This window comes from Rhinolophus hipposideros (assembly GCF_964194185.1).
Source record: "Rhinolophus hipposideros genome assembly, chromosome: 22".
In the NCBI taxonomy this organism is placed as follows: Eukaryota; Metazoa; Chordata; class Mammalia; order Chiroptera; family Rhinolophidae; genus Rhinolophus; species Rhinolophus hipposideros.
Window position 1 is genome coordinate 45115150 of NC_138068.1, and position 27733 is coordinate 45142882.

Below are 27733 nucleotides of genomic sequence, written 5' to 3' on the forward strand. Positions count from 1 at the left end.
CTATGGGTTTGGACAATGTGTAATGACATGTATCCATTATTTTAGTATCATACAGAGCAGTTTCACTGCCTTAAAAATCTTCTATGCTCTGCTTATTTATCCCTCCCTCTGGCAACCAGTGATCTTTTTACTGCTTCAATAGTTTTGCCTTTTCCAGAATTTCATATAGTTGGAATAATATAGCATGTAGCTGTTAAGGTCTAGAATCGACCGCCCCTCAATTGGACAGAGGACACACGCGATAATGCAAGTCACACAGCGAGGTTTATTTCCAGCTAGCTGGGGTCCAAGTATCTGCCCGACGCAGCGGGTTTCAACAAGGACCCCGAGCACTCAAAGCCAAGGGTTTATATAGCATCTTTAAAGCATCCAGTAATTTTCCATAGCTTCAAAGAGTATACATATCATGGGCTTGTTCCACATTCTGGGGATTTGACAAGATAAGCTGGCTTGTACCCCACCCAGTCGGCAGTTAACAAGATAAGCTCTTTTCAAACAGGACATCTGGTCCACACCCTGTTAAGGTCATTCAGAAAATGGCTTCCTTTCTTATGCTAACCTACTCTTACATTCCCCCCTTTTGTTGTTAATAATGAGGAATCTTGCTCATACACCCGGCTGATCGGCTGATCGTAGAGGCCCTCAGGGGCAGGCTATCTCTCATGCTGTTGTCTTAGGACCATGAGCTGGACAGTATTAATACGATCTTTCACAAAATTAATAAGCTTGTTTAAAATGCAAGGGCCAAAGGTTAAAATAAGCACAAGCAAAACAAACGGGCCAACCAAGGTAGAAACTAGGGTGTTGAACCAGGGGGACCTATTAAACCAAGCCTCAAACCAGTTCTCCTGAGCTTCCCTCTCCCGTTTTCTCTTGACTAACACTTGTTTCACCTTTGTTATGGATTCTTTTACTATACTAGTATGGTCAGCATAAAAGCAGCACTCTTTTCCTAAAGCGACATACAGCTCCCCTTGTTAACAAAGGCAAATTTGAGGGAGTTAGGTTGTGATACCGACCATTTCTAATCTCCGTCATTAGAGGTGACACAGTCCCATTTTTTTTACAGAAAGAATATTGGACCCCCCACAATGTTATGGTCCCCGTGCGGCTCCTTATCCAGATGTTGAACAGAGTCAGGGCTAGCAGCCACTTCATTGTTGAGCGAGGCAGGGGGCGAGGCGCTTCCCCGAGGTCGGGAGAGCTGCAGCTTCAGAGGGTTATCAGGGTGTCGCCACACGGTCCACTCCCCAGCTTGTGTCTGCTCCAGCTGATCAGCTCGGCGCACGTGAGAGTGATGGACACAACGGGCTTAAAGGCCCGTTGCCGTCAACCTTCAAGGCAGTGGGAGTAACCAGAAGAACCATATAAGGACCTTTCCACCTTTCTTCCAGGGTCTTGGACCTGTGTCTCCTCACCCATACCCAATCCCTGGAACGATGCCATGTTCTGGGTCCGGTGCGTTCTTGGTTTCATACAGAGAACGCACTAGGGGCCATATCTCATACTGGACCTCCTGCAGGGCTCTCAAACTGGCCAGATAATTTGGGGCCACATTGGGATCATGATCTGGTAAAGTACGAACAATAATGGGGGGTGGTGTCCCATACAGAACTTCAAAGGGTGTCAATCCATGTACATATGGTGAGTTCCGAACCTGGAAGATGGCATAGGGTAAGAGGGTCACCCAGTCCCCGCCAGTCTCGATGGCCAATTTAGACAAAGTCTCCTTTAGGGTCTGATTCATTCTCTCTACCTGCCCTGAGCTCTGGGGATTATATTTACAATGTAACTTCCAATTGGTCCCCATCGCTCGGGCCAGTCCCTGTAGGACTTTACTGATGAAAGCCGGGCCGTTATCAGAACCCAAAACCTCGGGGACCCCATATCTGGGAATAATTTCCTCTAACAATGCCTTAGCAACAACCTGGGCTGTCTCCCGTTTCGTGGGGAAGGCTTCCACCCAGCCTGAAAACGTGTCAACCATTACTAGCAAGTACTTATACCCATACCTCCCAGGCTTTACCTCAGTAAAATCCACCTCCCAACTCCGTCCCGGCGCTCTCCCCCGTACCCTTGTACCTATATGTAGGGGTCCCTTCCTACTGAGTTTCATAGCCTGGCACCCAACGCACTGATCCACGATCTCCTGGATCTGAGCCGTTTGTCGGGGGAACCGGAGGTGGGCAGACTCGAGAATCGTCAGCAACTTCTTTTTTTTTCCTAAGTGGGTGGCTTGGTGCAGGTGGGAAAGGAGAAACAGTCCTAGTTTCGCAGGCAGTATCCATCTTCCCTCTGCATCCCGACACCACCCATGCTGATCAGGCTCTGGACAGTGGTGGTTCCGAATCCACCGCAGGTCTTCCGGAGTATAGTCAGGTCGCGGGGGCAGGCGTGGGAGCTCGGGTGCGGGCAGGGTGAGTGCCAAAGCTGATGAAGCTACTGCTGCTGTCTTGGCAGCTTTATCCTTCAGCCTCCGGGGTCCGGGCAGACTGGTGCCCAGGGACGTGGACAATTGCAACTGCCCGAGGTTTTTGCATGGCCGCCAGTAGTCTCTGCACCTCCGGGAGACTGCGCAGAACCTTTCCTTCCGCTGTAACAAAGCCTCTCTCCCGGTAGATATCGCCGTGCACATGGACAGTGCCGAAAGCATAGCAGCTATCGGTATAGACAGTCACTCGTCTCCCCTCACCCGTTCTAGTGCCTCCGCCAGCAGGATCAGTTCGGCCTGCTGGGAGGAGGTCCCCGGGGAAAGCGGGGCGCTCCAAATGATGCTCCGGCTCCGGTCTACCACCGCCGCGCCCACCCTCCGCACCCCGTCCATAATGAAGCTGCTTCCATCAGTGTACCATACCAACTCACTGTTAGGAAGGGCAGCGTCCTGGAGGTCGGGGCGCACCTGGGTGACTTCTGCCATGATCTCCTGGCAATCATGCAGGGGGGCTTCCAGATCCGGGATCGGCAGCAGGGTGGCTGGATTCAGAGCGGTAGGTTCGGCGAAGATGATTCACCATTAGGGCTACTGCTGCGATGATCCTTCATAGTGAAGGGCTTCAGGGGGTCTGGCAATGCCAGGCTGGGGCTCTCAAGAGAGCGGCCTTGAGTTCGCCAAAGGCCTTCCGTTGGTCCGGCCCCCAGGCCCAGGGGGCCTTGTCCTTGGTTGCCTCGTACAGAGGCTTCGCTAGCTCAGCATACCCCAGAATCCACAGCTGGCAGTAGCCTGCCATCCCTAAAAACTCGCGGACCTCTCGGGCTGAGGTGGGGACTGGAAGTCTAAGAATAGTCTCTTTCATGGCCCCTGTCAGCCATCTGGTTCCTCTTTTCAGCTTATATCCCAGGTAGGTGACTGTTTGCCTGCATATCTGAGCCTTCTTTGCACTGGCCCGATAGCCCAACTGCCCCAGCTCCCGGAGGAGGTCTCCAGGGCCTGTCGGCACTCGGCTTCACAGGGGGCCGCCAGAAGCAAGTCATCTACATACTGCAGGAGCGCAACTGAATCATGGCTCCGGCGGAACGAGTCCAAATCCTGATTCAGGGCTTCATTAAACAGAGTAGGAGAGGTTTTGAGCCTTGCGGTAGTCTAGTCCAGGTCAACTGCCCGGGGGTTCCTGTATTGCCATCATGCCATTCGAAGGCAAAATATGTTGGCTGCTGGGTGCCAGGGCTATGCTAAAAAATGCATCCTTTAGGTCTAGAGTGGTATACCAAACATGTGAAGGGGGCAAACGACTTAGCAAGGTATAAGGGTTGGGGACCGTGGGGTGGATGTCTTCGACCCTCTTATTCACTTCCCTCAAGTCCTGGACTGGCTTATAATCTTTCCCCCTGGTTTCTTAACGGGGAGAAGTGGGGTGTTCCAGGCAGAATGGCAGGGTTTCAGTATCCCAGCTTCTAGTAGGTGGTTGATGTGTGGGGCAATTTCTTTCTGCACCTCGGTGGACATGGGGTACTGGCGGACCCGGATAGGCTGGGCCAAGGCTTTGAGTTCAACCACCACCGGTGCTCGGCGGGTGCCCAACCCACACACGATATCTCTGCCCACGCCTGAGGGTATGTTCTAAGCTGATAAACCATGTCACGAGGCCACTCTGTAGAGGGAGGGTTGTAGGAGTTGTCCTTCAGGGTGAACAGGCGATGTTCATCCGCAAGAGACAGGGTTAAAACATGGAGGGGCTGTCCCTGGCCATCCATAGCCTTTTCATATTGGCCTCTTTCACTTAGTAATATGCATTTAAGTTTCCTCCATGTCTTTTCATTGCTTCATAGCTCTTTCCTTTTTATTCCTGAATAATCCATTGTCTAGATGTACTACAGTTTGTCTGTTCACCGATTGAAGTTGTATATATAACACAACTTCTTTATCCATTCATCTATTAAAGGGCAGTTTGGTTGTTTCCATGTCTTGGCCACCGTAAACAAAGCTGCAATGAACATTGGAGTACACGTGTCTTTATGTATAAATGTTTTCACATTTTTTGGGTAGATACCCAGGAGAGTGATTGCTGGGTCATATGGTAATTCTATTCGTAATTCTTTGAGGACCTCCACACTGCCTTCCATAACAGCTGCACCAGTCTGCATTCCCACCAACAGTGTATGAGGGTTCCTTTTTCTCCACAGCCTCTCCAACGCTTGTTGCTATTTGTCTTATTGATGATAGCCATTCTGACTGGGTGAGGTGATATCTCATTGTGGTGTTTATTTGCATTTCTCTGATGATTAGTGATGTTGAGCATTTTTTCATATGTCTATTTGCCATTTGTATATCCTCTTTGGAGAAATGTCTCTTCAGGTCGTCTGCTCATTTTTCAATTGGGTTGTTTGTTTTTTCGTTGTTGAGTTTCATGAGTTCCTTCTATATTTTGTATATTAGACCCTTATCGGAGGAACTGTTTGCAAAAATCTTCTCCCATTCAGTCGGTTGCCTCTTTGTTTTGTCGATGGTTTCTTTTGCTGTGCAGAAGCTTTTAAGTTTTATATAGTCCCATGTGTTTATTTTAGCTTTTACTTCCATTGCCTTTGGAGTCAAATTCATAAAATGCTCTTTGAACCCAAGGTCCATAAGTTTAGTACCTATGTTTTCTTCTATGCAGTTTATTGTGTCAGGTCTTATGCTTAAGTCTTTGATCCATTTTGAATTAAGTTTGGTACATGGTGACAGATAATAGTCCAGTTTCATTCTTTTGCACATGGCTATCCAATTCTCCCAGCATCGATTATTGAAGAGGCTGTCTTTCCTCCATTGTATGTTTTTAGCTTCTTTGTCAAAAATAATCTGTCCATATTTATGTGGTTATATTTCTGGGTTCTCAATTCTATTCCATTGGTCTGTTTTTCTGCCAATACCATGGTGTTTTGATTATTGTAGCCCTGTAGTACAAGCTAAAGTCAGGCAGTGTGATACCTCCAGCATTGTTCCTTTTTCTTAAGATTGCTGTGGCTATTCAATGTTTTTTGTGGTTCCAAACAAATCTGATGATTTTTTGTTCTACTTCTTTAAAAAATGCCATTGAGATTTTGATGGGGATTGCATTAAATCTGTATATGGCTTTGGGTAAAATGGCCATTTTAACTATGTTGATTCTTCCAATCCATGAGCATGGAATGCCTTTCCATTTCTTTGTGTCTTTTTCAATTTCTTTCAAAAATGTCTTATAGTTTTCAGCATATAAATCCTTCACATCCTTGGTTAAGTTCCTAAGTATTTTATTCTTTTTGCTGCATTGCAAAGGGAATTGTTTTTTGTATTTCTTTTTCTGAGATTTCATTGTTAGTATATAGGTAAGCAATGGACTTTTGTACGTTGATTTTGTAGCCAGTGACTTTACTGTATTCATTGATTGTTTCTAACAGCTTTTTGGTGGAGTCTTCAGGGTTTTCTATATATAGCATCACATCATCTGCAAAGAGTGATATTTTAACTTCTTCATTCCCAATTTGGATGCCTTTTATTTCTTTCTCTTGCCTGATGGCTCTGGAAAGGACTTCCAACACTATGTTGAAAAGCAGAGGTGATAGGGGACAACCTTGTTATGTTCCTGAACATAGAGCAAAGGGCTTCAGCTTTTCACCATTAATTAGATTAGCTGAGGGCTTGTCATAGGTGGCCTTTATTATGTTAAGGTATTTTCCTTCTATACCTATTTTATTGAGTGTTTTAATCATAAATGGATGTTGTATCTTGTCAAATGCTTTTTCTGCATCAATTGATATAATCATATGATTTTTGTCCTTCATTTTGTTTATGTGATGTATCACATGATGGATTTGCGGATGTTAACCATCCTTGTGCCCCAGGGATGAACCCCACTTGGTCATGGTGAATAATCTTTTTAATGCATTGTTGTATTCGATTTGCTAAAATTTTGTTTAGGATTTTTCCATCAATATTCATCAGAGATATAGGTCTGTAGTTTTCTTTTTTTGTGTTGTCCTTACCAGGTTTTGGTATCAGGGTAATGTTGGCCTCATAAAATGAGTTAGGGAGTACTGACTCTTCTTCAATTTTTTGGAAGAGTTTAAGCAGGATTGGTATTAGATCCTCTTTAAAGGATTGGTAGAATTCACTGGTGAAGCCATCTGGTCCAGGACTTTCGATTTTGGGAAGGTTTTTGATGACTGAATCAATTTCGTTACTGGTGATCGGCCTGTTAAGATTTTCCAGTTCTTCATGGTTCAGCCTTGGAAGGCTATATGTTTCTAAGAACTTGTCCATTTCTTCTAAGTTATTAAATTTGGTGGCATATAGTCCTTCATAGTATTCTTGCATGATCCTTTGTATTTTTGTGGTGTCCGTGATAACATCCCCTTTCTCATTTCTGATTTTATTAATTAGTGACTTCTCTCTTTTTTTCTTAGTGAGTCTAGCCAAGGGTCTGTCGATTTTATTAATTTTTTCAAAGAACCAGCTGTTTGTCACATTAATTTTTTCTATTGTCTTTTTGTTCTCTATTTCATTTAGTTTTGCTCTGATTTTTGTTATGTCCTTTCTTCTACTGACCTTGGGTTTCACTGGTTCTTCTTTTTCTAGTTCTTTGAGGTGTGACATGAGGTTATTTATTTGGGATTTTTTCTTGTTTCTTGAGATAGGCTTGTAATGATATAAATTTCCCCCTTACAACTGCTTTCACCGCATCCCAAAAATTTTGGTAGGATGTATTTTCATTGTCAGTTGTTTCTGTATATCTTTTGATCTCTCCTCTAATTTTTTTTGACCCAGTCGTTCTTTAAAAGTATGTGGTTTAATCTCTATGTATTTGTGTTTTTTCCTGCTTTCTTTTCACAGTTGATATCCAATTTCAAAGCCTTGTGATGAGAGAATATGCTTGGTATGATTTCAATCTTCTTAAATTTGCTGAGTCTGACTTTATGTTCCAATATATGGTCTATCCTTGAGAATGTTCCATGTACACTCGAAAAGAATGTATAGTCTGATGTTTTAGGGTGAAGTGCTCTATATATGTCAATGATGTCCATTTCATCTAATGTGTCATTTAGGGCTGCAATTTCGTTATTTTCTGTTTGGATGATCTATCCAAAGCTGTCAATGATGTATTTAAGTCCCCTAGTATAATTGTGTTTTGGTCAATTTCTCCCTTTAGTTCTGTTAGTAGTTGCTTGGTATATTTTGGTGCTCCCTAATTGGGGGCATAAATATTGATGAATGTTATGTCTTCTTGTTGTATAGTCCCCTTTACCAATTGGAAATGTCCATCTTTGTCTCTTGTTACCTTTTTCACCGTGAAGTCTGTTTCATCTGATATCATTATGGCTACATTTGATTTTCTCCGGGTACCATTTGCTTGGAGTGCCAATTTCCACCCTTTCACTTTGAGTCTATGCTTGTCTTTATAGCTGAGATGTGTCTCTTGGAGACAGCATATGGTTGGGTTTAGTTTTTTGATCCAATCTGCTACTCTGTGCCTTTTTATTGGTGAGTTCAGTCCATTTACATTTCGGGTGATTATTGATATGTGAAGATTTCCTGTCATTCTGTCTTTAGTTTTCTGGTAAGGTTGTGGCTCCATTGTTTCTTTGCTTTTTTGGTTGTTGTCTATTATTTCTGTGTGGTGGTATTCTATGATGTTTCCCTCTGTTTCTGCTTTTATTACAGTATATATTTCAATTCTGGATTTTTTTTTGAGGTGTTACCCTTAAGATTATGTAAAAGAAAGTTTGATATTTAGAGTATTCCATTTTCTTCAGCACGCTTACTTTCTCCATTCCCATATTCCAGATCAGGCCTTTACGCTGCCCCTATTTATGTTTCGGTTGCCACAAATTGTCCCTGTTGATGGTGGTCGAATAGCCTCTGTTAGTATTTCTTGTAGTGCAGGTCGTGTATTAGAAAATTCCCTCAGCTTCTGGATGTCTGGAGAGGTCTTTATTCCTCCTTCATATCTTGTGGGAAACCGTGCTGAAGTGCTAGCAGGTGTTGTTTTGTGAAATGTTGAACCTTTGACTTCCTTGAGTGGTTTGTGCTCCCAGCAAGGCAAAACTTGCTACTTTGAGAACACAGAACCAGACAAGGTCAGGAAGTGCGGAGCTGGCCAAAAAACATGCCCTTGTTTATCCAAACATTGTAACTACTAGATTGAAGACAGTTCTATTACTTTTTGATGCCCAGATTATATAAGCTGCAAAAATAAACTTGGGGTGAGGCATTCTACTTAGAACTGTGGCAGTCTACTTAGAATTGCCTGCCCTCCCGATCCCATCTTTGTCTCTCTTTTTTTTTCAATCCTCACTCCCCACTTCAGGGACTGTTCGTCGGCAGGCACCGACAATATCTAAAGGATATATTTCTGGATGTATTATTCTTGGCACATAATTTCTCTCTTTCAATAGTTTGAATATTTGGTTCCACTCCCTCCTGGCTTGTAGAGTTTCTGCTGAAAAATCTGATGATAATCTAATGGGCTTTCCTTTGTAGGTTACCGTCTTCTTTTCCCTGGATGCCTTGAGGATTCTTTCTTTGTCGTTGATTTTAGACAGCTTCAATACAATGTGCCTTGGAGAAGGCCTGTTTGGATTGAGGTAATTAGGTGTTCTATTTGCTTCTTGGATTCGAGGATCCAGTTTTGTCCACAAGTTTGGGAAGTTCTCATCGACGATTTGTTTGAATATATTCTCTGTTCCCTTCTCTCTTTCTTCTCCTTCTGGTATGCCCATTATTCTTATGTTGCTCTTTCTGATAGAGTCAGAAAGTTCTTGTAGAGTTCTTTCATTTCTTTTAAGTCTCAAGTCTCTTTCTTCTTCCATCTGTGTAATTTCCAGGTTTCTATCTTTGATGTCACTGATTCTTTCCTTCATCTGGTCAACTCTACTACCTAAGCTGGTTATTTCATTCTTAATTTCTTCTATTGAGTTCTTAATCTCCAGAAATTTCATTTGGTTGTTTTTTAAAATTTCAGTCTCTTTCGTAAAATGCTCATGTTGTTCTTTGATTGCGTTTCTGAGTTCATTAAATTGCCTTTCTGTGTTTTCTTGCATCTCTTTGAGGTTTTTCAGAACTGCAATCTTGAATCCCTGTCACTTAAGTCACATATTTCCATATCTTTCAGTTCCTATTCTGGAGACTTTTCACTATTTTTCTGAGCTGTCTTGTTGCCTTGGTTATTCATGGCAATTACTGATTTACTATTTCTCTTCCTAGACATCTACAGGAGTGGCTTCTGCAACAGGTTGATAGGAAGAGGTCTTTCTTTTGTTTTCCAATACTTGTTGGAAGAATGTTTTATTTTCTCTCTGACTGCACCCTTTTTTTTTCTCTCTGACACAGTAATGCTATATTTTCTCTGCACTTTTCCAGTTTCTCACACAATGGGGTTATTCCCTGGGAGACAGGTCTCTCCTCTGTTAACAGTTCTTCTGGGTCATAGGGCACCACGTCCCTGTTGGGGTGCGGAGAGCTTTTGAAGTTCCAAAGCTATTTCTTCACCAGATTCAGAGCTCGTATGTTTCAGCAGTTCTGTTTCCTCCTGCAGGGATCCGCCCAGATAAGTGGGGCCAGGCGCGGGGTGAGTTGTAGAGGTGGCCCAGAGCAATGGCGGCGACCACCATCACAGCTGGTCCTGCTTCCACAGCTGCCTTCCCTTTGCCGGAACTAGTTGAGCTGCGAGTCTGTGTCTGCGGTCCACAGTTCTCAGAGCAGCAAATATTCTGTCCTTTGATCCGACACTGCTACTTTATCGCTTCTAGCAACGGGCAGGTGGGGGCGGGGCGAGCTCTGGGAGGGTAGGGAAGGGGCGGCTAGTCTCCGTGCCTAAGGCTTCCGTTCTCTGCTCGGCAGTGAGGGCTTAAACCACCGTTTTTCAGTCTTCTTCCTTCAGTATTTTCTCCGAGGTCTCTGCTGTGAGCGTTGGGTTCAGCCGTGTTATATGCTGCCCCCTCAGCCCTGTGGGCCAGAAGCGGAGCCCTAGCAGTCCGAGTTCTTCCCTCTCCCGCAGCTGTGGTAGTTCCGGGATGCAGCGAGCCCTGAGCACTGAGCTAGGTCTGCGCCCTGTGCCTACACGGCTCGGTTCCCGCACTTCTTCCTTCCCTCTTCCCCTGCTTGCGAGATTCGCCCACCTGGAGGTGAATTCAGTAGTGGACCTCTTCGTCTTGCCTGTCTGCTGTGCAGTGAGTCCTTTGTGGAGTTATTGTTGTTTGATTAGTTGTAAATTCCAGGGGAGCTTTACAGAGGCTCACCTCACCCCACCATTTTTATCCGGAGTCGAAGTTTTTAATTTTAATGAGGTACAACTTATCAGTTATTTCTTTCATGGATTGTGCCTTTACTATTGTATCTGAAATATCATCACTACACCTAAGGTCAACTAGTTATCTCCTATGTTTTCTTCTAGGAGTTCTATAGTTTTACATTTTACATTTAAGTTTGTGATTCATTTTGAGCTAATTTTTGTGAAGGATGTAAGGTCTGTGTTTAGGTTCATTTTGTTTTGCATGTGGGTGTTCAATTTTTCCAGCACCATTTGCAAAAAAGACTTTTTGCTCCACTGTATTGCTTTTGCTCCTTTGTCAAAGATCAGTTGACTACATTTATGTGGGTCTGTTTCTGGACTCTCTTCTGTTCCACTGATCTATTTGTGTATTCTTTTGCCGTCACCACATTGTCTTGATTACTATGGCTTTATAGCAAGTCTTTTAGTCAAGTAGTGACTTTCCTCTGACTTTGCTGTTCCTCTTCAGTATTGTGTTGGCTATTCTGGATCTTTTGCTTTTTCATATAAACATTAGAATCAGTTTGTGGATATCTACAAAATAACTTGCTGGGATTTTGATTGGGATTGCTTTGAATCTATAAGGAGAACTGACATCTTGACAGTATTGAATCTTTATACCCATAAACAGGGGCTATTGTTGTGTCTTTCAAGGAATTGGTCCATTTCATCTAGTTGATCATATTTGAGGGCATAGAATTGTTCATGGTATTCCTTTATTATCTTTTTAATGTCCATGGGGTCTGTAGTGATGTTTCGTCTTTCATTTCTGAGATTGGTAATTTGCATCTGCTCTCTTTTTTAGTCTGACTAGACGATTCATCAATATTATCGGTCTTTTCAAAGAACCAACTTTTAGTTTTGTTGATTTTTCTCTATTGATTTCCTGTTTTCAATTTTATTGATATGTGTTCTAATTTTTAGTATTTCTTTCTTTTGCTTACCTTTGATTTAATTTGCTCTTCTTTTCTAGTTTCCTAAGATGGAAGCTTAGGTGGTTGGTTTTAGACCTCTCTTCTAATATATGCATTTGACGCTGAAAATTTCTCTTAGAGCCTTGCTTTTGCTGTATCCCACAAATTTGGATAAGTTTTTTTTTAAATTTTCATTTAGTTCAAAATGTTTTTTAATTTATCTTGAAATTTCTTCTTTCACTCATGTGTTATTTAGAAATGTGTGTTATTTAGTCTCCCAGTATTTGGGGATTTTTCCAGCTGTCTTTCTTTTGTTGATTCCTAGTTTAATTCCATTGTTGTCTGAGAGCAACTATATAATTTCTACCCTTTTAAATTTGTTAAGGTGTGTTTCATTACCTGGAATGTGTTCTGTCTTGGTGAATGTTCCATGTGATCTTGAGAAGAATGTATATATTCTAGTATGTTTGGATGATGTAGTTGATAGATGTCAATTATATCCAGTTGATCCATGGTGCTGTGGAGTTCAACTATGTCCTTACTGATTTTCTGTTTGCAGGACCTGTCCATCCCATGATAGAGGGATGTGGAAGTTTCCAACTCTAATCGTGGATTTATCTATTTCTCCTTGCAGTTCTATCAGCTTTATCTAATATATTTTGATGATTTGTTATTAGGCACATAAATATTAAGGATGTCTTCTTGGAGAACTGACCCTTTTTCATTATCAATGGTCCTTTTTATCCTTGACAACTTTGCTCTGAAGTTGGTTCTGTCTGAGTTTAATACAGCTATTCTTGCTCGCTTTTGTGTAGTGTTAGCATGATATACGAGTATCTTTCTCCATTCCTTTATTTTTAATTTATGTTACTATATATTTCTATATATAGTAATATGTTACTATATGTGTTAGTATGTATTTCTTTTTTTAAAAGATTTTTATTAAAAAATATAGCTAACTTACAACATTATATTAGTTTCAGGTGCACACCACATTTGTTCAACATTTATATACCTAAAGAAGGGATCGCCATGATAAGTGCAGCAACCATCTGACACCGTATGATGCTGTCACAATATATTGACTATATTCTCTATGCTGCACATTACATCTCCATGACTTATTTGTTTTATACCTAGAAATTTGAACCTCTTATTCCCTTTCACCTTTCCCCCCTTTCTTAATTTTTCAATTACAGTTAACATTCAGTGTAATTTTATATTAATTTCATGTGTACAGCAGAGTGGTTAGACATTTGTATAATTTAAGAAGTGATCCCCCTGACTAGTCTAGTACCCACCTGGCCCTATGTGTAGCTATTATCATATTATTGACTATATTCCCTATGTTTTACTTTACATTCCTATGACTGTTTTATAAATACCAATTTGTACTTCTTAATCCCTTCATCTTTTCAGCCTGCCCCCCAAAGTCTCTGTCTTTCAGATTATGAGACTGACGCGCTGCCTGCTGCACTAAGGAGGCAGGTCTGTCTTTCAGTTGGTGTATTGAGATCATTGATGTTTAAAATAATAATTGGTACAGTTGGATTAATGTCTTTAATATTTGCTGCTGTTTTATATTCATAATGCCCTTGTTTTTTGTTTCTAATTATTTCTTCCACTGTCTTGCTGCATTTTGTAGTTTTATATGATTCCATTTTCTCTCCTTTCTTAGCATATCAGTTACATTTTTTTAAAGCTTTTCTAGTGGTTGCCCTAGAGCTTATAAAATACATTTTAAAAATATGTAATGTTTCAAGAATTTGCGTGTTATCTTTGTGTGGCGGCCATGCTAATCTCTGTATTTTTCCAATTTTAGCATTTGTGCTGCTGAAATGAACACTTAACATGCTTTAATTATACCCTGAGGGACTTCCTGGCAGTTCTTCCCCTGTAGTTGGATGTGATCCCCCTCAACAGCACACACTATGTGATGCAGGTGTGACCGTGTGGGCCTGAGGGCCCGCCCAAGAGCTCCTGCTCCTAGAATGGAAAATCCTCATGGTTTTATGACTGACTGGTGTCTGTTGCACCCTTGCTCCAGTGTCAGATTCAGGCCCCACAGACCGATGACCCAGACCCCCACGATTTTACTGTTGCAGATTTTAAGGACTTTTTGATCCCAGATAACAGTTCTCCTTCATATTCAGAACTGCCATTTCCTCTCTGGAGATGAAAAACACCAACAAGGCACCTCTGTTGTAGAAGGCAGTATGATCACAGTTGTTAGCCTAACCCAATAACACTCTTATTTCTTTTTCTTTTTGAAACAGATGTGATGTTTACTGGTACAGCAGATGGCCGGATCATAAAATTTGAAAGCGGTGAAGTAGAGACCATCGCCCGGTTTGGGTCGGGCCCGTGCAGTAAGTCAGTGACAACCCCCCTGATGTATGTCTTTTCCATTCATTCAGAAAGGTGCTGAATGGCCTTGTGTAAGTCAGGTTCACCCTTGGCGAAAAAGAGCCCCCACCATCTGGCAGATGGCCTGACTTTGGTGTTACTACATGCTCATCATTTGCCAGTGGTTCCTGGACCTCACAGTGCCTGGTTGTCACGTTGCATTGCAGTTATTACCAATCTAGGCAGTGGCCATGGCACCTGCTGGTTACTTCTTGGGCCCTGCTCCTCGTTATTCTGCAGAGGACCATGTTCACTTTTGAGGTAACTTGGAGAAGATTAATAGGTGTTGTCTGAGTGCTGCTATTAGCAAAGCAGTTGGCATTAGCTTCTCAGGAATTTCAGCAGTGTCATTCTTAGTGAAAATATCCTGATGTCACTCCAATTTTAGAAAACTAGAGTAGAAGAATCTCACTTTTTAAACACTGGCAGTCCAGACTTATTTGTTATCATTTTTAATAGCTGAAATATTTTTGTAAAAATGATGCATTTTTATTGTGAAATGTGAACAACACAAATGTACAAAGAAGAAAGTAAAAAAAAATCACCCAGAGTTTTCTCAGGTTAACATTTTAATGAATAAGTTTTCAGATATCCCTCTGTTCGTGGATACTCACAGCCAGCCACACACAGTTCTTGTGATGGAATCTACTCTACATCTGGTTCTTGAACCTCTTTTTCAACTCCATATTTTGGCTGTAAATGCCCTATAGTAAGCACTCTGCAGCAAGCACCCCTGCTGTAAGCACCCTGCAGTAAGCACCCTATAGTAAACATCCTGCTGTAAGTACCCCTACAGTGAGCACTTCACAGTAGCATCTTGCTGTAAGCAACCCTGCACTGAACACTCTGTAGTAAACACCCTGCAGAAGCACCCCTGTAGTAAGCCCTCCACAGTGGGCTCCCTGCAGTAAGCACCCCACAATGGGTATATCTGGAATAAAGCAACCCACAGTGGGCACCCTGCAGTAAGCACCCCACAGGAAGCACCCTGCAATTAGTACCCCACAGTGGGCACCCTGGAGCAAGGATCCTTGCATTAAGCACCCTACAGTGAATAACCTGCAGTAAATATGCATTGCCACAGGTGTTAAAAGAGTGTAGAACAGGAGAGTTAATCTAAGGAATAAAATAGTAACTCTCCCTTTATGCTTGATGGAGAGAAAACCATCATACTCCTAGCTGGACACAGTGTTCAGGATTAAGCTCCCAACTCCTGAGGTTCTGGGGGGATTCTGGAATTGAAACATGGGTCCTTGATGTCCCTGAGTTAACTGTTCAAGTCTTGGGATGCTAATGTGAACATGATTCTTGGGTACCAATTTCTGTGAATATGTCCAGATCTGGATTCTCAGGTGGTCCTTCTGGACATGCTGGTCAGTTGTCCTAAGTTCCAGGGGGCTAGAATATTGGGGAGTGGGTTTGTCACTGATGCCATGGTCTTTTTTGTTCTCTACAGCACTATGAATATTTAGGAAGATATGGATGAGGTGCTTGGACACTGATGGGGCACAGGCAAAATATTGGACCAGCCACCGATTCCTGTCCATTTGTTTCCCTAGAAACCCAAGATGATGAACCTGCTTGTGGGAGACCCCTGGGCATCCGGGCAGGACCGAACAGGACCCTTTTTGTGGCTGATGCATACAAGGGACTATTTGAAGTAAATCCCTGGAAACGTATGTGATAATATCTTATTTGCTTTTGTGATGATTTCACACCTTTTAAACAATATGTGCATAAGTGGATTTAATATAATTTGTTCAATACAATCTATTGGAACCTCTAATATTTTCATACTCATTGAATAGTACTGAAAGCATTGCCTACAAATATCAGCTGGTATAAATACCATATAAATCCCTACTCGTGACTGCATTTGGTCAGTACCCTAATTTCCTCTGGCGTTTTGTGTTTTAGCCATGGGGCTCAAGAGGATTTATTTTGAGGATGTTAAACCTTCTCCTTCCATCTTTATTTTGCTGTATCTTTCTTTATGTCTTGTCTTCCACCTCTCAGTTTTCTCTTTCATCCTTCCCCTTTATCTCTGTCTTTTCGTTTTCTTCTTTCTCCAGTTCCTCCTCCCGTTCTTTTCCCCTGACTGGTCATGACGTCACCTTGACCAGTGGTGTAACATTTGCTGTATGTGCTTCAGCACATACAGGGGAGGGTCATGCTCTGGAGGAGTCTGTTATCATGGATGGTACGTGGGGCCCTGGGCTCAGGCCCCACAGATCGACTACCTGGGTGACTGGCTGTGTGACTATGCAAGTTACTTAGCCTCTCTGTGCACACTTTCCTCATCCACGAAATAGGAATAATGTAGTTGCCTGCCTTGTGGGATTGTTGTGAGGGCTTAAATGATATTATACATGGAAAGAGCTCAGTACTCAATAAATGTTCATTCTACTATTTAGAAAACTTACTACTACTCTTATTTCTTTATTTAAAAGCAGATAAGTGGAACATTTTATATTTCTCTCAAACAAACAAGTAGAAAAATTGCCTTTTACCTAAGACTCTTAATAGATTTTTAAGTCAGTTGGTCTCGATAAAAGAAAGTTCCTCATCCGTAGAAGTGTTTTGCTTTAATGAAGTTAGTCTAAAAAAATTCATCAGCTAACAGATGAAAGAAAGGAAAACCGTGTTATTTTACTATAAGAAGGAATAAGTCTTCTGACACATGACGTGGAGAAGCTCATTTTAGTTTTGCTTTTTAACAGGCTAATTAATGTTTTTAAATTATTGAGATACAAGTTCTTAGAATAAAAGTACGTCTCTCTCTCCCTCCTGTTTTTCCTTTTTTCCTTTCTTTCCTTTTCTTCCTTTCTTCCTTCCTGCTTCAGGTGAAGTGAAACTGTTGCTGTCCTCCGACACACCTATTGAGGGGAGGAAAATGTCCTTTGTGAATGATCTTACAATAACTCGGGATGGGAAGAAGATTTATTTTACGGATTCCAGCAGCAAATGGCAAAGACGAGATTATCTGCTTCTGGTTATGGAGGGAACGGATGATGGGCGGTGAGTGTGTATTTCACATCTTTTGCTCAGTGAGATAATCAATCAGGCAGGGTAATTTCAGCAGAGCTGATTACTTCTAGGAATCATTGGAGTGTTTCTGAGCATATTTCAGCATTTCAGGTAGAACCTTAATGGCTTCTCGAAACAGGTGATGGATGTAACAAAACAGAGCAAGGTGGTCTTACTTTCTCTTTGATGAAATGAAATAAAAATAGGGGAATCCATATAAGGAGGTGGTCTAGGGAGTCTGGGAGAGACCTACAGGCAGGCCTGGGTTTCAGGTCATCCCTCTAAAGGGGAACTTCTGTGTCTGGATTCATGATAGGCCCCAGGTCAGTGAGAGAACTGACTGGGTGTTGTCTAGAAGAGGATGACTAGGGCTGCCCTGGATGGGGAAGGCCCCTCAGGAGCCAGCCTGGAACCAGGTCTGAGCAGAAGACCACCAGGGGCTTTGTCGCTCCGGTGTGAGGCTGACTTCCCTTCTGTAGGTCCCTGTCCAGAGGGGAGCAAGGCTCCAACCCAGCAGGGGGGTCGTGAATTCTCCCTGTGTGACCCTTTGCTGTTGGCACTGACAGCCTACTAGAGTATGATACCGAGACCAAGGAAGTGAAGGTTTTACTGGACCAGTTGCGGTTCCCTAATGGAGTGCAGCTTTCTCCTGCAGAGGACTTCGTCCTGGTAGCAGAGACAACCATGGCGAGGATAAGAAGGTGCGTGTGGTATCTACTGAGCTGTCACTGTTCACCAGAGCTCATCATTCCCGGGATGGATGTGGAAATATCGATTGACAGAATCTGAGGCGTAGCAAGGCACCTTCTCCTTTATGGAATAACAATAAAAGTCAAACTCAAGGGTGCCTTTTCTTTCTCCCATTTCTCAGCCTATCTGAGTGTCACAGTCTGCAAGAGTCTTAATTTAATGCTGACTGCATCCCTGGTCCCTTTCACTAACGGTCTTGGCCTGCCCCACCCCTCCAAACACGTCTAGCTGAGCCCAGGGCTCATGAGTGCCTCTTTCAGCAGCTGATCCTTTGCTCATGATGGACATTTTTATAATTGTTTCCATAAACTTATGGAACCAAGACCAATTTGGTGCTTGTCTAAAATTTTTTCTTAAATTGGGGGGCTGCTGCTCACGCCTGCTTGGGTGAATTTTTCAGATTCTACGTGTCTGGCCTGATGAAGGGAGGGGCCGACCTGTTTGTGGAGAACCTGCCTGGATTCCCAGACAACATCCGGCCCAGCAGCTCCGGGGGTTACTGGGTTGGCATGGCAGCTATTCGCTCCAACCCTGGATTTTCAATGTTGGATTTCTTATCTGAGAGACCTTATATTAAAAGAATGATTTTTAAGGTAACTAAAAACTATTAATTCCAAACACTCAAATGAAGATATATCTAATGATATTTTTTGACCTTTATAGCTCTAGAAATTGTAGTTCTGCTAATAATGTAATACTTTCAGTGACTTTAAAACACTTTTTGTTCTTCACCCTGATGTGTAAACTTAAACATATAGACCCTTTGATTTTTTCTTCTGGTTTCCTGGTCTGGGTATTTTTATCATCACAGCATCATGACCTTTCGGGGCCTTCACCCTGCCTGTTAACCTCACTCTTCCCACTCTGCGATGGCTTTTTCAGACCTTCTTCCCTCTCCTCCAGACCCTGTGATATGGCCCTCCCTTCCCTGCCAGCAGATGACACTGCTTTTCTTCAAATGGTTATCAGGTGTGTCTTCCTGTGGCCACACATAAACCCACTCACCTTGGCTTCTATTCCACCCTGCTTCCTTCTGCTCTCTCAGAACCTCCTGTCAGTCATTGGTCTCCACAGGATTCTGCCCTTTGACATCTTAGCACACCAAATTCCTTTCCATTAAAAAAAATCATCCACCCTCACCAATGGCCAGCCACAGACCCTTCAACACAGCCTCTAACAACGTCATCCTACCCATTTTGCCAGTGACTTGAAATGCCCCGAATATACTCAACGTGTTTTACACTGGGGATAGGCAGTCCGTCATACAGATATCTTATTTTCCAAAAAGCTTCATTTTACAGCCTGAATAGATATTTGAAATTGATATTGACTATTTGAATAGATATTAAAATATTTATAACTTAAAGTCCTAGAAGGTACCAGGTAGTAATTACTAAGTCCATACAGTGCCAGGCCTTGTGTCTGGGCCCCAGTGAGAGGCTGCATGCATCTGTTTATTTAGGCTGGCCTTCAATATTGTTCAGTGGGTCACTATGGAAAATTCTGATCCGTTCAGAAATAACACATCCCTCCTCTTTGTCTTGTTGGCTCCAGAGCCAGCATCTGTTCCCAGTTGGAAACTAGGAGGAGGCAGAATGGTAGGGTAGGCAAGGAGAGGGGTTTTAAAGAAGTCCAGACCAACTGTGAGGCCCTGGGCAGTTGACTTGGTCTCTCTGCCTAAATTTCTCCATCTGTCAGGTGGGAAGAAAAATAATAGTATTTTATTAGGTGCTGAAAAAATTTAATGAGAATATGCACATAATGCCTTAGCCAGGTGTAGTAAGTATTCAATTTCTATACGTGTTGGTTTCTCCACAGCAAGGGTGTGATCTGTTGGTGTTGGGTGTTTGTCTCTCACTCTCTCCCTATAGAGTATGTGCTCCATGAGAGTAGGTATTTTTTTCTGTTTAGTTTATCTGTAGCACTACGAACAGTATCTAGGACAGAGTAGGTACTCAGAAGTTATTGTTGAATGAATAAGTGATTATAGAATTGAGACTGTAAGTAGGAGACCAAGCTGGAATGGCAGGATGTGTTTTGGGTGATGGAGAACATGGGTGGGGTGCCTGGGGCAGGAGAGAGCTCAGCAGCAGTGTGTGACCTGGAACATGGCAGATGGAGAGCAGGTGGGAGAGGTGGGCAAGGACCATAGGCCTTATAGAAGGTTAGATTTTATTAAATGGCAAGAAGGGCAGAAAGAACTTTTTTTCCTGAACTATCTGCAAGTAAGTTGCTGACCTGAGGCCCCATCATCCTCAGATACTTTAGTGTGTTTTCTATAACAAAGTTACTCTCCTTCATGACTACCTGTCCAAACAGGAAATTCACGTGGATACATGCGACTGTCCAACCCATACACCCTATTCAGGCTGCGCTTGTTGCCCCAGTAATGTTTTTTATAAAAGAGGATTCAGCCCAGGGTCGGGAGTGGCCTCTCGTTGGCCTGTCTCTGTTCTCCTTCAGTCTGGAAAAGCTTCTCAGTCTTGACCTATTGGAGGATTACAGGTCAGTTATGTTGCAGGATTGCCCTCCATTTAGGTTGTCAGGTGTTTCTTATGGTTAGATTCAAGATATGCTTCTCTGGCAGGGAGATCACAGAAGTGAAGTTGGATTCTCCGTATGTCCTGTCAGGAGAGGTGTGACGTCACCCTGTCCCATGCTGGGGCAGGGTTCATCAACTAATCCAGTGGTGAATGTTAGACGTCTCCACTGTGAAGTCACTCTTTCCATTTGTAATTAATGAGTATTTTGTGGGGAAGTATTTTATAACTAAGTAAATATCAGTGTGATCTCATGGTTGCCTATTTTACTCAATGGGTTATATAATCTGTTACCATCATTATTTTGATGCTCAAATTGTCCAGCTGTGGCCAGTGAGAGCCCCTTCAGTGTTGCTCCTTGACCTTCGGATATGTCCCTGTCATCCTTGGAGCGGTTCCTCGCTTCCTGGTACCACATTGTTCAGGCTCATCTAGTACTTTCCCTGCCCCAGCTCTGGAATCAACCATTTCCCCGCGGAGCCTCAGTTCCTTCTAGAGGAGATCTGGTGCTAAGTGTGCACATTGCTTTTGGGGTGTCTCTGCTCCTAGGCCCCCTTCAGTGGACAAAGTGGGGAATGTATGCATGTGTAGTCATACATACATGCATATATATGATGTACATACACATGTTGACACCTGTGTTTATTTATCATCTGTTTATTTAAATTGAAAAGTAATGCTGGTATGTCTACTTCTAGACCAGTACCACAGGATTTATTCTAGTTTTCTCCCTTTCCATATTTGCATTTCCCTTCTCTAATATCGAGAAAGCTGGATTCCATTATCCTTCATACCTATTTGATCAGATTCCCCAAATGTCACCTATCTGTAGCCATTATCCTCTATCACATGACCCCTTCTAGGGCTCTAGCATTCACCCTGGGCCTTCTCCCTCCTCTTGACTATGTGCAGGGGCCAGCCTTTCCTCTCAAGGGCTCTGACACCTGCACAAGCTGTCCCCCAGGGAAACACCCTTCTCATCCTGTCAGGGCTCTGACAACCTGTGCCAGGCCACCCCACTTCAGGGACACCATCTCAGTCTGCTTGAGCTCTGACACCATACTTTGTGCCGGTGCCCCCCTCTTCCTCCAGTATGGCTTCTCCCTCACCCTGCTGAGACTGACTCCCAGATCTGGGCCACTGCAGTTTCTCCACTCTGCACATATATGCCCTGCTTGGCCCCACAAGCCACTTCTTGACTGAATTGTTTGGGAAGGGAGTGATATATTACAAAGAATGTTTTTAAAAGATAATTGCAACTGCTATGTGGAGAATAGCCTATAGCAGGGCTCCAATGGCTTGTGGAGCCTATGTGGAGGTGTTTGGAATGGCCAGGAGAGGTGGTGGGGAAATACCAGGGTGGGGGTGTTACATGCACAGCAAATGATAAAACCTCACAGTGCCGGGCTCATTGGGTTGGAGAGAGAGAGATTAAGTGTGAAGGCTGAATTCCTGGTGTCAGCAGCTAGTGTCAGGGGTCCTGTCTCCTGAGCTGGGGAGTCAGTTGAGTTTGAAAAATTGTTAGAAAGTCCAGGTGGAGATGGGTCCCGGGTAGTGAGGAATTTAGCATTGGACATCGGAAATAGAGAGAGATTTGAGAGCTCTCTGGGAACGTGACTAAAGTAATAAGAAGGGATGAAATATCTCTTAGGGATAAGATGGAGAGAGCAGAGAGGGGAGGACCTATGGCTGAAGGGAGGTGCCTTATGGAACATTTTGAGTTATAATGCAATTTTGATCAATCGCTGTAGAACCATCCAGAACACAGTCAACTTATATGTCTGCTTGAACATTTCCAGTGACTAAGACACATTATTCATTGGACATTTGTAATTGTGTGGCTGTTTCCCCTTATATTAGAAGGTAGATATCTGCCTACTAATTTTCATTCATTGGTCTTATACAGTGGTGTCCTTTGTCATCATTTCCTACCTGGTATCCTTCTGCTCTGCAGAAATTGTACATCTCACCATCTGTTTTTTTTTCTTTTCTTTTTTTGCTGAAAACCCTTCAATAGACCCATGTGCCTCTTGGCCTGGCTGCAAGGATTGCTGAGAGTTGTTGTGTCTCAGGGGCAGAGACGTGTTCATTTAAACTGTCCGGGATTTTGTCTTTTTCTTTTTTTTATTGGGGAAGGAGAACAGGACTTTATTGGGGAACAGTGTGTACTTCCAGGACTTTTTTTTTTTTTTTTTCCAAGTCAAGTTGTCCTTTCAGTCTTAGTTGTGGAGGGCGCAGCCCAGCTCCAGGTCCAGTTGCCGTTGCTAGTTGCAGGGGGCACAGCCCCCCATCCCCCGCGGGACTCGAGGAGTTGAACCGGCAACCTTGTGGTTGAGAGCCCATTGGCCCATGTGGGAATCGAACCGGCAGCCTTCGGAGTTAGGAGCATGGAGTTCTAACCGCCTGAGCCACTGGGCCGGCCCCTAGATTTTTTCTTTAACATGAACCACTCTTAGATCTCTATCATTTGTACCTTGCACATTTGAGATGTCTTAAACCTTGTCAGAAGACTTGGCGTTTATTCTGGTTAGGTTATGCTGGTTTTAATCTGGCATTCTGGGGTTGACATTGCTCTTGGCCTTGGCCTCATGTTGTATCTTTCTCAGATGTGATTTGTGCTTCTCTGTGTTCAGAGAAGCACCTACATTGCAGGTGTGATGGACATTGCATGAGGGCAATGGACAGCCGCAGTCTTTATGGTGGGTTAGCCTTGCCTCTTTCTATACAAGTGACAGGAAGTTCCTTGGCCTGATCTGCACAGGGGGTGGGGGCAGGAGCCAGGGAGACCTGCTGTGAGACAGGTCCTGTGCTCGGAGTGGGGAGCTGGTTTAACCTGGCTCTGCCCTGTCACTGGTGGAGCTGGGCCCTTAACTAGATGGTGAGGGGCTGTGGGGTCTATTAAAAAGCAATATTCAACTGAGTAAATTTTAAAGAGCTTATTGGCTTTATTCATTGATTCATGAACTGAGCAACATCCAGTCTAATGAATAGAAAGGAAATCCAAGGAGCTATGCAAAATAACTTTTTTTTTTTTAAATTAAAGTTTATTGGGGTGACAATTGTTAGTAAAGTTACATAGATTTCAGGTGTACAATTCTGTAATACATCATCTATGTATATCACATTGTGTGTTCACCACCCAGAGTCAGTTCTTCTATCACCATGTATTTGATGCATTTTACCTACACCTACCACCCTCCTTCCCCACCCCCCACCCTGTAACCACTAAACTATTGTCTGTATCTATGAGTTTTAGTTTCTTCATTTGTTTGTCTTGTTCTTTTCTTGTTTTCAGGGTTCTTTTTTTAATTAAAGTTTATTGGGGTGACAATTGTTAGAAAGTTACATAGATTTTAGGTGTATAATTCTGTAATCCATCATATATATATATTACATTGTGTGTTCACTAAAATGAGACTTTTACAGGCAGAAGGGAGTGGGAACAAGAAAGGTCCTACTAGACAGAAAGTTTGATTATTGCAAGGTCACTTTCCTTTAGGGAACAGCAGGTGTCTGTGAGGCAGATGACCTAACTAGTGCTGATCAGGCAATTCCTGATTGACTGGCTTAAGATTCCATTTCTGGGAGAGCCGAAACTGTAACTGAGTTAAATCTTGGTTTGGTGACGTGGGGCTTACCATCAATGACTCCATTGTGGATCTGTTGTCTTGCTTTTAACAGATCAGATCTGCTCACATCATTCGCTTAGTCAAATGGTAAATTTTCCTCTCACTGTGCTTCCCTTCCAGCTGTTTAGTCAGGAGACAGTGATGAAGTTTATTCCACGATATAGCCTCGTCCTAGAACTCAGCGACAGTGGGGCCTTCCGGAGAAGCCTGCACGATCCCAATGGGCAGGTGGTCACCTACATCAGCGAAGCGCATGAGCACGACGGGCATCTATACCTGGGCTCCTTCAGGGCCCCCTTCCTCTGTAGACTCAACCTTCAGTCTGTTTAGTGGCCCCAGTCGCAGCCCTAATCATGCCTGTATCAGGAGTTGCCACACTTGAGCACCATACCTGGTCTAGGAGGCGCCGTGGACACAGCCCTTCTCACCTGCACTGCTGACCCTTGGAAATGTGGTATGACCCTGCAGGCTTGCAGGCCCGTGTGGGACAGCCCTCACTTGGGTTTGACTTTGCATTTAGAGGGAACCATCTTAACATTTGCCATTGGGAAGATAAGTCCATGTAAGGCCATTTCCTCTTAAAAAATTCTTTCTAAGTACAGTAATTTTCTAGGACTTAGGCGTCCATATACTTTCAGCAGGCCTCAGGGTTTGGTGGATAGAGCAGTAGATCCCTGTCCCTGCCCAGCGATCTTGCTTTAGCTACTGGCTCTGTCCTACCAGCCTCAGTGTCTTCATTATAAAACATGATAATGCCTGTCTTGGGAGGGGCACAGGAAGGGCAAGGACTGTGCAGTGCAAAAGTGCATAGATGCCAGCAGATGCAGCGGTACAAGCACGGATGTGTCTGTGCAAGCACAGATATTAGCACTGCCTTCTCCAGAGCTGTGCAGGCCCTTTGTCTCTGTGCTTTACCTCTCATCGCTCCTTCCCTCCATCCTTCTCCAGCTTGTACCAGGGGTTTTTTAAGGCTCCTGAATTTTGTCAACCATGTAAAGGTAAGGACCTTAGGAAGTGCATAGGAAAAGCATGTTGATTCCAACAATTCAGAGAGGACTCACTGGGTTTTTCTCTGTGAACAACCTACCACACAAATTGAATGACCCAGCAACTGGTTGAATTTAGGGCAGCCCTGTTTACACACCTTTGTTCCTCACCTCTAGACTCACAGAGGTGAATAGTGCAGGTGTTAGTGACATATTTGCTCAAGTGCCACAAGTCCAAAATTGCTGTATGTCTATCCACTGGTCATAATTTTGTCAGGGAGATCCATGTAATAATGATAATTAAATGGACTTTTATGCTGATTAACTTTTTTTGATCGTGTTGCCTAGGAGTTTCTTCTTTAAATTACTTTAAATGTAATTATTTTAACAGTGACTGAAATTTGACTCCATCCAGTGTTGATATGAGAATTGTTTTGGCTAGGATCTTGTTTTAGGGACAAGCAGCCCATCCAATTTTCTCAAGACCTCTCACAAGGCATCAGCTGGCCTCAGGTCATTGCCTCCCCTCGTGCCTCCCAGTGTTGATTCATTCTTGGGCAAATTGATAATACACTGCTCTCCTGCTTTCCAACCTACAAAATGGGGTTAATATCTGTTCTTTTTCTGTCCTAGGTGAACAATTTCTGCCCCTGGGATAGTTTTTAAGAACTTGACAAAGACAATATTTTAAATAGGTAATGATACTAAAATTCAAAGAGGATTGAGAGCTGTGGTACAATCTGAACCTTTGGGTCTTGTCTCATTGGTTGGTGTTCAAATCCCTTTGCTGCTTTTCCCAACTGTAGGCCCCCAACCCCATGCTCTGGTCTGGCCTCATGTTAGGGGAAGGAAGTTGGGAATGGTCAGCCCATCTTGTGTCACTCTCCTCAGGCTGGCTTCATGTGCAGCAACAGTAGGACGGAGTCAAAGACTGGCTTCAGTCTAGCTGATACTACCCATACAAGAATAATAGGGTAAAACCCAATCATTCCGCCACAAAAACTAATTTAAATGTGCTATGCTAAATAAGTCAACTTCTCGATTGAGAACAGAGGGTTTTGCTTTTAGTGCTTAATTTTTACCATTACAAAGAAGCTGATAAATTGCTTTTCATAGTTTTCAGCAAAGGAGTCTTGATTTGACTCAGATGTTGGTTTTCTGTCCCAAAGTGTCATTTCCTGTTTTTCATTTGGTAATTTGCTATGGTGAGGTGCAAAATACAACCTTATTAGGTTTAAACATGATGTGCTTTTGTTGTAAACAAAACAGATTTGTTCTAATGTGAATTGCTATCATGGTTTTAAAATTAAATCAAATGGTTCATTCACTGTGTGCTTCTTTATTATCTATTATAAAAACTGTCAGAATTCATTTATTGCCTTTTACAGGACAGAGGTCCCTTTTGAGATTTTTATCAACATATGATTGCAGAGAGGTCTGCAGTTTTGAAAAACTGTAGCGGTCTACAGTTTTTTCATGTACTCTGACCTTTTAATGATGCAAGGAGATAATGGCCTTGTTTGCAGATAGGAGTGGAGGCTGGTGGAGGAATGAATAGCCCAGAGTCACAGCCAGCATACAGCTGAGCCAGCATCTGTGCTGTGACTGGAATCTGCTGGGGAAGCTGGGAGACACGGAGGAGGTGTGATGGTATTGCAAGCTCTGTGGTGGCCACCAGCCAGCCTGAGGGGCAGATCTGCGCGTCAGAGTTCTTTTGGACGCCCAGGTCTGTGGGGCAGCCAGGGCATCAGTGTGGTTTAAAGTTTCACAGGTGGTCTCCATGGGCAGTGGTTGGGCATTCATCACAGCCTGGGCCCATCAGCTACCTCAAGAGGGGCTAGGCTGGGTGGACATCTGGAGCAGGGGCAGTATAGCTGAATCCCTGAGAGTCTGTGCAGCTGGGGAGATGTAGAGGGGTGTTGCCAGGGGAAAGCTCTATAACATTCAGGACAGGGGCATCTGTTCGAATTTTGATCGTTGGGTGGTTTGTTCAAGTTTGAGAAAGTGTTTCTTTTTAGTCATAGTGCTGATATGTCTTAGAATCATGGGTACTAAACTTTACATTTTCTCAGTCACAGTAACATTAGATGATGGTACGGCTTCCTTCTGAGTCATAGTAAAGCTGATGAGTTTTCAAAAACATAGAATTGGGTTGGCAGTTCGCTGCATCATCTTATATAAATCACAAAGGCCCCCTTGAGCTGTGTCCCAGGCCCATCTAGCTCACTCCTGGTGTTCATGTTCTTGCCATCTTGTTAATGTATGGAGTGAACAGAGCTGGGGGAACTTTATCTTTATGAAAGGATTGCCTTCAGGGGCCTTCGGAATCACAGGGTAAGTTAAATGTCTTAAGGCATAGTTGCCACCACTGTCCCTGAATTAAATGACCAGAAGGAGGTGAATCAAGACAGGAAAAAAAATGAGGACTTGGAATTATAGTTACTCTCCTCACTGAAAGAAGCTTCATTTTGGTTATTCACATTGATCAAGTTTATGACAGCACACTACATTGCCATACTTCATGCAGATTTTCTCTCCTATGAATTATCAGGTCCATATTTTTTAAATTTTTTAAAGGCAGCAACATATTTTGTATTAATCCCGTTTGAAGAGGGCCTGGGGAGGCGGAAGGCCGGTGAGGGGCCGCTGCATTTTCAGAAGGCTCACTGCGCAGGATGAGTGGGGAGCATGCCTAAGTGAAGCCTCAGGGTTCTCCATCTGTGGGCAACTCCTTGGCTTCTGCTCGTGTTCCAGCCTTAC

General features: G+C 43.2%; 1 protein-coding gene across 1 annotated transcript in view; it reads left to right on the forward strand.

Annotated features, from left to right (window-relative positions):
* Positions 1 to 26300, forward strand: part of APMAP (adipocyte plasma membrane associated protein) — a 55032-nt gene extending 28732 nt beyond the window's left edge. The window contains exons 4-9 of the mRNA XM_081033961.1: positions 13912 to 14004; positions 15601 to 15717; positions 16885 to 17059; positions 17635 to 17769; positions 18219 to 18411; positions 24108 to 26300. Coding sequence (XP_080890087.1) covers positions 13912 to 14004; positions 15601 to 15717; positions 16885 to 17059; positions 17635 to 17769; positions 18219 to 18411; positions 24108 to 24317 — 923 coding nt within the window. The 3' untranslated portion in view covers positions 24318 to 26300. The remainder of the gene's footprint in view (positions 1 to 13911; positions 14005 to 15600; positions 15718 to 16884; positions 17060 to 17634; positions 17770 to 18218; positions 18412 to 24107) is intronic.
* Positions 26301 to 27733: the final 1433 nt, after the last annotated feature.